Genomic DNA, 10,707 nt, shown 5'->3' with positions numbered 1-10,707 from the left:
TACTTTAATTTAGCATGGGACACCACGGATTTAAAAAAACAATTAAGACTACCTGGACAATTAAGCTAGGGGTTCTCCTAAAAAAATCCTGCACTTTTTTTTAATGATTTTTTGGATTTAAAAAACTTCTAGTCTAATTTAACTCTCTGGACTTTTAGCTTGGTCCGATTTACCCTCACTGACTTGATGTCACATCAGCAAAATCATCATTAAGACTACCCAAAGTGTAAGAACAAACAATTTTAAAAAATAAAGAGGGTTAAAAAAACTGTTTTTGTAGTGAACAACCTGCATAGTTTTTTTAGGGTACAACTAGCATAGTTGGGTGAGAGTAAATTGGATTTTTTTGCCTTTAGAATTCCGCTTCGAGGAAGGCTTTTTTGACAGCTCTAGGCCCAACTTGAACATTTTGGGCCTTTTATGCAGTAGCAGGCCCTCACGCGTTCCCATTCCCCGGTCCATCTCTAGGCCCGTCACACTCTGGTCAGGTGCGGGCAGGCTGAAGAGGCGCACGCGGCCCTCCCCCACCCGGCGGCCCACCCGTCACGGCAGACCCGCCGACAACATGGGCCTTACGTACGGTGGTAAACACACTTCTGTATTCCAAACGCTGACCTCCGGGACCCACCAACCGAACCCACTGTCTTCGCACTGTCCTTTTCCTCACAGCGCCTGCGCCTGCGCCTGCGCCTGGGTAGCGGCTCCCGTCCACAAGTTGAAAGCAGCCCCGGCACCCCAGTGGCTGTGGCGCAGCGGCAGGCCCGCAGAGCAGCTGGACCGAGCCGATCGGTCCCATCTCAGCGGCCCGCGGCGCCCGCCCTCCTCTCAGCCTCTCAGCCAAAGCCGCCCGCACCCCGTCCATCCAAACCGGTGCCCGCAGCTCTCGCCAGCCAGTCGCCGCCTCGCCCTCGCCGCCACGAGAGGGGGATGGCGACGGCGAGCGGCGTCTCCGCCGGCTCCGTGCTGCAGCTGCCCTCCTTGCGGGTAGGAGGACGCTCCGCTGTCTCGCATACATGTTAATTGTTCAAAATGCGTGCTTTGGGCCCACGCTGCAATGCCCGACACATGCTCGCTCTAACTCCTCCGATGCGCTTACCTGGCTTTGGTTGTTGATGTTCAGGTGCCGGCCAAGAGATCGCTGCCTCGGAGAACAGCCGCTGGAGCTCCCGCAGGTACGCTTCTGCTCGCGTAATTGCTAGGACTGATTTGTGGGTCCTGTAGTATGGTCGACTGGATTAGTGGTTCTTGGTCAAAATGTAGGTCTTTGAGTGGTGCAGAACTGGATGCTTGTAACCTGTTGGTTTTTATCTTCACAATTCTAAAGTTCCTGCTAATGTAAATACATAAAATTGTTATGTGCATCCTGACCAGGTATTGTGTTAAGACAGGATGGATTATTAGACTTTGCAGCCTGATAAATTATACCATAGAAAGCGCTAACTAGGTCATTGAAGTTTATCCTAATAAGAATTCGCTATCACCTATCAGCTTCATTTTTATCTAGCAGCTTTCACTACGCTGGTGTGACATTTTTGTCTTCGTCAGTTTTTTTTTTGTGAAGAGCGATGTTGTATATAACAGAAGAAGCTACCACCAATTCTTATACCCAGTTTAGTTCCCAAAATTTTGCAAAATTTTTCAAGATTCCCCGTCACATCGAATCTTTGGACGCATGCATGAAGCATTAAATATAAATAAAAAATAAAACTAATTACACAATTTAGACGAAATTCACGAGACGAATCTTTTAAGCCTAATTAGACTATGATTGGACACTAATTGCCAAATAACAACGAAAGTGCTACAGTACCATTTCCCAAAAAAAAATCGCCAACTAAACAAGACCTTACCATTGAAGCAAAGAGGAGGCTTGCAAGCAGCTGTACTTCCAGTTACATCACCACTAGTAGATGATGAGGGGGAAAGGAAGCAAATGGCTGAAGATTATGGGTTCACACAAATTGGAGATGAACTACCAGATAACATTACTCTTAAAGATGTCATGGATACTCTACCTAAAGAGGTGCCAACTGTCAACACCAGTTTGCTTTTGGTGTTCCGATGTCACAAATTCTAACGTAATTTTTTCTATTGCTAGGTATTTGAAATCAACGATGTAAAGGCTTGGACATCAGTTTTGATATCAGTTACTTCTTATGCATTGGGTTTATTTTTCATTGCAAAGTCTCCATGGTATCTTCTTCCCTTGGCTTGGGCTTGGACAGGCACAGCAGTGACTGGGGTTAGCTCCCTCCCTTGCTCTCTAAACTCATGTGTGAATTTGCCTGCACAGGCTTGTGTTTTTATCTCTGTGGCTTCTTCACACTCTAATTGATGTTTTTGTAAAGTTTTTTGTGATAGGTCATGATTGTGCTCATAAATCATTTTCAAGGAATAAGTTGGTTGAAGATGTTGGAACCTTGGCTTTTATGCCATTGATATATCCTTATGAACCGTGGAGATTTAAGCATGACCGACATCATGCGAAGACAAACATGTATGTACATACCTCCTTGTACATCAATCTCCAATGATTTTGACTCCAAAAATGCACTTTGAGGTCCAAGTAGTATAATTTCCACTTCTCTTCCAGATGTTTTGCCTTCATGCATTGCATTGCAATGAGAATTCACCCCATTGTGCACTTATTCACACAACATCTCTATTGCCTGTTCTAGTTTTATTATTGCCCTTCACATGTATTTAATTTTGTTTTTCAGTTTTCAAACTTCCGCTGAAATTTTTATATTGATTTCAACAAATTCTATGGAATGTCAGTTGAGCAACATCATAGCTAACATTTACATTCCTGATCTAGCATGCTTATACTGGTTTTCTAATATTCAATGAGCACAGATAACAGATATACTGCAAATTCTTTAATCACAGCATAACTTAGAAAACTTTTATAGTATTTGTATAATCTTTCAATATGGATGAAGTCATAACCTGAAAGGCCTTGAATATTCCCAAAAGCCAATCATGTCCTAATTTGCATTTGGAACATTTACCTTTTGCACAATGTCCAGGTTGATAGAAGATACAGCATGGCAACCTGTTCGGCAAAAGGAAATTGGATCATCACCTTTTCTAAGGAAGGCAATTATTTTTGGCTATGGCCCTATCAGGCCATGGATGTCTATTGCTCACTGGTATTTCTTTTTCAACTATTTCTGTATTGCTGGACGAACTGCCCCATGATATAGTATTTCTGCTAACTATTGCTCACCTGTTGGTCAGGTTGATTTGGCACTTTGATCTAAAAAAATTCAGATCAAATGAAGTTCCAAGGGTTAAGATAAGTTTAGCATGCGTGTTTGCATTCATGGCGATTGGATGGCCTTTGATCATTCTCAAATCAGGACTAGCTGGATGGTTCAAGTTCTGGTTCATGCCATGGATGGTTTATCATTTTTGGGTAACATTTCTTATTTTCCACCATCATTGTTGAAATGCACATAGTGTCCAAGTCCATGATAATTATTATTACTATCATGCTCTTACTCTATTTAAGTGTTTATAATATTTAACATTTCTTATTTCCTGTCACATTCATTTATTGAAATCTACATGGCGTCCAAGTCCATGGCATTTTTTTGTCATGTTCTTGGACTCTATTATACTTTTTTTTATAAAATTTGAGTAGATACATCATGTTAGTTCAATAATTCATGCTTAACTGCTGTAAATTACTGACCCAGGGAGTCGATCAGATGCTCCAGAAAGAGGTGCCCGTTTGCACAACCTTTCATCAAAGATTTTGTGAAGGTTTAAAGGCAAATGGGTATACTCTAGCAGCCATTGCATTTCCTTGCGATATTCAGATCGAAATGCCATTATCTAATATGTACTTTGTTTGATATTACTATTAGAGCCTCTTTACTGTATTCAGAAACTAGCAAGTAGCAACAGACTGGTTCCTGCTCACATGACTTTGCCAGCAGCTCATTTCATGACATTTGGTAAACCCCTTATTGAAAAGTTTATCAGAACGTAGGTTGGATTCATTAAATCCCAGCGGTAAACCCGATCTTAGTATGATATCCTGCATTTAGCTGGTTTGACAGAGCAAAATATGCAAAGCCAAAAGGATGATAATCTGTGTTCAAAACTGTAAAATATCTCCATTATCTAATGCTTTGTATACTGAAAGTGTATTCTACTTATTTTTTGAAATGATCCTCTTCAGATGAGCACTTTTACAATGGTACATCACACAGCCCCTCATATACCATTCAAGTCATCTGAAGAATGGAATGCTGCACAAGCTCAATTAAATGGCACAGTTCATTGTAACTATCCTCAATGGTATGCTTTTATATTACATTGCACTCACACTAAGAACAAAGTTTATCTGCTGGACATATGTGACTCTTATTGAGATAACAACGTTAGTGACTTTAAAAAGTTTCTATTATGATTCTTGTTGCACAGGAAGTCACTGAAGTTTGAAACTGTTGCCAACAGGAATGGCACTGATCATAATTTGCTGTTTCATCTCACCTTCAAAATTTAAGATACTTTACCAAAAATTAAGATCATATTTGGTAGCATGTGCCAAAAAAAACATGTAGACCATCAACTCTATTTTATTTAACAAAATTATTCAATTGTACAATTGTGTGTTGTCCTAGTTTAGAATTAGTCACAGGACAATATTTCATTGAAGTTTGAGCAACAAATATGGAATGCTGTTTGGATATTTTGGGATAAGGATTCATGTTGGCTTAAAGTGCCAATTTTGTACTAGCAGATCAATCTCTAGTGAAATTATCATGGGAACATGTTGCCTCTTCAATTGAATTTCATGAGTAATGGACTTTTGCAGGATAGAGATCCTTTGCCATGACATAAATGTGCATGTCCCACACCATATTTCTCCAAGAATCCCAAGTTATAACCTTCGTGCTGCTTATGACTCCATCAAACAGAGCTGGGGCAAGGTGATTTGAAATCCTCCTACTTTGGCGCATTTATTTCTCTGGTTCTTTACAAACTAACTTCTTTTCTCATGTTGCCGTATGTCAATGAAGCCAACTGGAATTGGCGATTGATGAAGACGATACTGACTAGATGCCATGTGTACGACAAGGAGAGATACTACGTTCCGTTCGATGAGCTCGTGCTGGAGGAATCCCAACCAATCAAATTCCTTAGGAAGTTCATGCCAGATTACGCATGATGCCATCATCACAACTGTTGACTAGTTGAGAGTACTGTCGGCACAGGCGGACAGTCGCAGTTTCAGTGGCTTAGAGAGACGACACTTCCTAACAGCAATTATGCATATCCCAAAATTTTGACTAAAATACTCCATGTTACACTAGTATTTGTGCAATAGGAAAGCAAGTATTTGTACGAAAATATTTGTATTTCAGGAAATAGACAAAGACATGATACGCTTGTAGAAAATGGAAGATATTTGTATTTCAGGAAATAGACAAAATATTTGTATTTTCAGGAAATAGAAAACGGAAACGCTAGGATTAGGGCGTCCGGACGGTTATCTTTCCGTCGGATGCATCATCCACCGCTAACTCCCCACTCCCGATTTAATAAAAAAAAATCTCCACTCCCCGTTCTTCGGACCCTTGCATATCCTCCTTTCCCTGCTTGCTTCTCGCGTCGCTGCATCCACCCACATATCTTCCTCGCCATCGTGCTTTGCTCCCAGCTGATCCCCACCAACCTTCGGTCTGCACCCCACGACTCCCCACTCCGCCTCGTCCATCACGACTCCCCACCTATCCTCTGCGCCACCGAGGTCCACGCCGTCGGTGAGCACACCGGCGACCTCCACGCGTCGCCCACCCGCCCTATTTGCCACCGCCACCTATGCCATCCCCACCTCGTCCTCTGTGCGCCGCTGCTCGTGTTGCCGGCAAGCACCCGGTGACGTCCACGCTTCGACGAGCCTCCATTTGTTGAAGCAGCAAAGAGATGTTTTGCGCTGAAAGCGCATGTTGCAACCATATGTTTCAAGTGTTTTAGGCGTTTCAGAGGTACGTTGCAAGTGTTTTATATAGATGTTGCAAAAGTAGATCGGGATGTTGCACATGTTGCAATGGCTATACACGTATGTTTCAAGTGTTTTATCTGAATGTTGCAAAAGTAGATCTAGATGTTGCATATACGTGCATGTTGCAAGCGTATGTTTTAATTGTTTCAGGTGTTTCATACATATGTTGCATGTATTTCATCTAGATGTTGCATATGTTTTGCAATGCTACATACGTGTTTTCATGTATTTTTAGGAAAAAGTCTATTTTTGGCCCTCCAACTATGGCTGCAGTTTGTTTTTAGCCCTCTAACTCGAAAACCAGACACGTGTAGTCTCTTAACTCTCAAAACCGTTTAAAATTGGCCCTCGCGCCCATTCGACCGCGGTTTCCGCACAGTAAACCCGCCACGACCCCGCCTGTCAGGCCTTTCCCTCTTACCGCCAGGTTGGGACCACCTGTCATCCCCCTCCCTCTCTTCGCGGGCCTCGCCTGTCAGGCCTTTCCCCAACCTCCCTGCCACATGTCGTTGCCACCACGGCGGCCAGCATAGGCAGCGCTAGCCATGGCTGCTGCTGCTACTTGCGCCATGGCTGCCGCTCTTGCTGCTCGCGCCATGGCTCGTTGCTCGCCCGCGTGGGCCCCGCGTCCTGCTCGCCGCTTGCCTGCGCCGCCGCGGTGCCCTGCTCGCTGCTCGCTCACGTGACGCCGACACCCCGCTCGCCACTCGCCTGCGCCGCCGCGGTGCCCTGCTCGCTGCTCGCCACAGAGAGCAGAGGAGAGGAGGAGGAAGAAGAGGGAGCAGAGGAGGCGACGGAGGCAGATGGAAGAGGGTGCAGTGAAATAGAGGCAGGGAGGGAGATGGCCGGTGATTTCTAGCCGTCGGTGAGGAATCCGGTGAAACCGAGGGCACCGACGTGCTCCTCGCGATGAGCCACACCTAAAGGTGCCTAGGGTTTAACCCCTACCGAGCTCTAACTAGGGCGGCAATGTGCATGGCGGACGACGACGAGGGCCCGACGGCGCTCCAGCGAAATCTGACCATGGCGGGCGCGGCTAAGCTCGGTACGAGCTTCTAGGGTTTGCGGGAAAGATGAGGGAAGGAAGAGAAGGGAGTGAGAGAGCTCCGGTGATAGCCGGCCACAGGAAGCTCGAAGTCCGGCGAGCCCCGGTCATGGCGGGCGGCGGCGGAAGTGGCCAATAGGCCCTCACCTAGGCTCGATCGACGCTGCGAGTGGGTGGAGATGGTGGCGCGAAGCAAGGCGGAGCTACTGGCGTGCTGGCTCAGGCAATGGCGCGGCTACGGTGGCGCACGAGCTCGGCGGAGCTCCTCGGCGTCACTGCAGCTCGGTTTCTCCGCAGTGAGTGCGAACGCGAGCAGGGCGAGGCGATGCGAGCGAGAGAGAGGACACGAGCGCGACGCGGTGGTCATGCTGCTCCTTCCCCCCCCTCCATTGTCGTCCTGTCGCAGCCGCCTGAAGAAGAATGCGAGCACCTCGCGGAGACAGGAGGCGAGCTCGGGGACCCTCTCTAGCTCCCAGTGCTTGAGCACCTCGATGTACCTCGCCTGCCTCCGTGCGTACAGGAAGACGTCAGCGAGCAGCGTGAGGAAGAACGCCCGTCGACGAGTAGCGCGAGGAAGAACGCCCCAACAGCGGCAGCGACGGCAGCCTGAAGGTGTCCAGCGGTGGGGCTGCCACGCCTTCCATGGCAAAGCTCCAGCCCACGACGTGGCCGCGCGGGCGAGCAGCGAGGACACCGCGGCGGCGCAGGCGAGCGGCGAGCAGGACGCGGGGCTTGCGCGGGCGAGCAGCGAGCCATGGCGTGAGCAGCAGGAGCAGCAGCCGTGGCACGAGTAGCCGCAGCAGCCATGGCTAGCGCTGCCTATGCTGGCCGCCGTGGTGGCAACGACGTGTGGCGGGGAGGTTGGGGAAAGGCCTGACAGGCAGGCCCGCGAAGAGAGGGAGGGGGATGACATGTGGTCCCAACCTGGCAGTGAGAGGGAAAGGCCTGACAGGCGGGGTCGTGGAGGGTTTACTGTGCGGAAACCGTGGTCGAATGGGTGCGAGGGCCAATTTTAAACGGTTTTGAGAGTTAAGGGACTGCGTGTGTCTGGTTTTCGAGTTAGAGGGCTAGAAACAAACTACAGCTATAGTTGGACAGCCAAAAATGGACTTTTTCCTATTTTTTAGGTGGTGTTTGCAAGTGTTTCAGTTACCGGGACTTGGTGGTCGTGCGCGAACAGGGAGGAGAGGCCGGTGCAGTGACGTCACCCACGACTGCGACTGGACCGTGCGTGGGCCGTGCGAGATGAGCGTCAGCTGCGCTGCACGTTCTGGCGCCAGTAACTCCCAATAGAAAATGGAACTTGAGCAAGCTAGAGAAGGCAACTAGTCAAGGGACCCTCGGCTCGAACTCTGTCACTCTGGTCAATTCCTTCGCGCGGAGCGCTTCTGTCCGCCCAGTGGGCCGTACGATCGGCCCGCTCCAACGAGATGAACGTACTGGGCCGAATCACCTGTTCCGACTCGGATCCCCTCGATTCGCATCCTGATGAGTTCCTGACACCGGCACGCCGCGGAGAAGCCGCCTCGTCCCGTACATACGACGATTTCCTATTTTATCCCTCACAAAAAGAAAAGATCCACGATTTTCTCGAGGAAATCTTTCGTCGAGGTGAAGGGGTTAACAACAATTTAGGTCTCGTCATGGCCGGTGAGGGTGCGGCCCAGTTTGGTCCCCTCCGTCAATGCTCGTGGAAGTCGGGCGCGCTCGTCCTGGAGCGGGGGCCGGTGATGACGCTCGGTGTGGAGGAGGGGCCGGTGATGAAGGAGGGGTCCTCCACCAAGAGGAAGGCTGAAGTTGCGGCGTTGCCCACCGAGGATCGGCCGTTCGAGGGGTTGCTCACCAAAAGGAAGGCTGAAGAACCCGCGGCCGGCTGCTTCAAGGGCCAGAAGCGTGTTGCAGCCTGTTCGTTTCGGCTGAATTGGCTTATAAGCCAAGACTGAAGTACTGCTGGCTGGTTTGATGTGAGAGAAAAACACTGTTTAAGCCGTGGATTATAAGCCAGATACAAACGAACAAGCCGAAACGACGAGGCTGTTGATGTGGTGGCCGCCGCCGCCGCCGGTGGTGAGGACGAAGCGGCTAAGACAGCCGCGGGTAAGGCGCGGTAAATGCTAACATATGTCAGCAGCTAAGTAGGCCACGTATCCATCTGCTGTTTGTGGTCATTATAATGCACTCTGTATGCCGACGTGACTTCGTATATTTGTGGGTGGACTCAAATCTGTGCTGCTCCTGTTCTATCTGCAATATATATGCCTGGTCTGCCCTGAATCTGGGTTGGAGTCATTTATTAACATGAGTTCGTGCAATATGTTGCCTTATAATATTAGTTTGCCCATGTGTTAGCTAGGCTAGTTAATTTCCTACTTTATAACCGTACTGCACTTTATCGGTGTTGATTAGAGACATTTATTTTTGTTGGATTTATGTTGACTAGACGCATTTTGGTGTTGGGTTGAGTTGATTTACTTCTCGTTATTGTATTCTTGCGAATGCTTGGATAATCATGCTTGTAATGGTATGTGAAACATTGTTGTCTGATCTTATGTTGTCGGCTTGTTAGTTCATTCTTGCCTGTCCCACCTTTTGGATATTGGATATTGTAGTTTACTGTTGGAGGTGTGAACCTTTTCTTTCCTTTTCTTTTGTTTTATACAAGCACTGTTGCTTTATTATTCGTGGAACGTGGAATGGGGCTGCAAAGTAGCCAGAAACCTGGAATGATAGTTGCATAGCAGATGAAAGTTCCCAGCTGGATTTAACACGGTTCATCCTGTTCCAACTTTGTCATGTTTTAACCTGGCCTAGACAGTCTTAACTGACTAGACTGTATGCCATCCTGACTGACTGTTTTAACCTGGAAGGAGACAAAGTGCATTTTGCTGTGTTCTAAGATCGGCAGGCCAGTTAGGACATCTTCACACACCCTCAAGAGGGAGGAAGAAAAAAAAATAGAGGGTTAGAGGTGATCTTTTTTTTTTTTTGGGGGGGGGGGGGGGGGGGGGGGGGGGGGGGGGGGGGAGGGAGGATGAAATGAAAAGATAATAGGGTGTATCCAGTGCAGAGAGCTCCCGCTCTGTGCGGGGTCTGGGGAAATGTGTCAGTGGCAAGACTTACCCTTGTCTGTGCAATGCGAGGAGACCGCGACTCGAACCCGGGACCTACAGGTGGTAAGACTCTACCACTTGCACCAGACACGCTCTTTAAATAAAAAGATAATAGATCGGTTTTATTTGGTTGATTGAATCTACTCAATCGGTTAGCAAATGTGCCCGTGTATTACAACAAAACATACAACTTCTCCTAAATGATTTGCGTTTCGGAGATTTATTAACGACCACCATCTGTTTTCATACACCTTGGAATCGAATACTATCGGCAAAGGAGTCTTTAGGTATTCTACAATACATGTGTTTTAAGATATCTCAACAGTTGATCTCAAATATTAGTTTCCCTTAATTCAATGTTGAATATATGGGCATGATGAAATGTGCAATCTAGGTCTGTACTTGAGCGAAAAAGTGAACAACTATTTCAACTTACAGCTAGGAAGGTATTTTCTCTTCATGTGAATATTTTATCTCGAAAGTTGTAAAAAGAGTTGTCTGTTGTTCCTTCATGTAAATATGCTTAATCCCTT

The 10,707-nt window shown here is 47.2% G+C and overlaps 1 protein-coding gene across 2 annotated transcripts; it reads left to right on the top strand.

The window, feature by feature from the left end:
* The first annotated feature begins 777 nt into the window (after positions 1-777).
* LOC136500566 (omega-6 fatty acid desaturase, chloroplastic-like) lies at positions 778-5,465 on the top strand. 2 transcript variants are annotated; one of them, XM_066495941.1, is made up of 11 exons: positions 778-984; positions 1,121-1,188; positions 1,546-1,609; positions 1,844-2,023; positions 2,099-2,242; positions 2,349-2,497; positions 3,030-3,152; positions 3,241-3,418; positions 4,190-4,308; positions 4,829-4,943; positions 5,021-5,465. In XM_066495941.1, the coding sequence occupies exons 1-11, from the start codon at positions 928-930 to the stop codon at positions 5,180-5,182; spliced, it is 1,359 nt and encodes a 452-aa protein (XP_066352038.1). In that variant the 5' UTR covers positions 778-927; the 3' UTR covers positions 5,183-5,465. The 2 variants fall into 2 exon arrangements, with proteins under 2 accessions (XP_066352038.1, XP_066352037.1); XM_066495940.1 differs by lacking the exons at positions 778-984; positions 1,546-1,609 and having other exon boundaries at positions 1,124-1,172; positions 1,859-2,023; positions 5,034-5,195.
* The last annotated feature ends 5,242 nt before the right edge of the window (positions 5,466-10,707 follow it).

This window comes from Miscanthus floridulus, chromosome 13 (assembly GCF_019320115.1).
Source record: "Miscanthus floridulus cultivar M001 chromosome 13, ASM1932011v1, whole genome shotgun sequence".
In the NCBI taxonomy this organism is placed as follows: domain Eukaryota; kingdom Viridiplantae; phylum Streptophyta; class Magnoliopsida; order Poales; family Poaceae; genus Miscanthus; species Miscanthus floridulus.
Note: the sequence above shows the minus strand (reverse complement) of the source record. Positions and strands in the feature narration are given on the sequence as shown.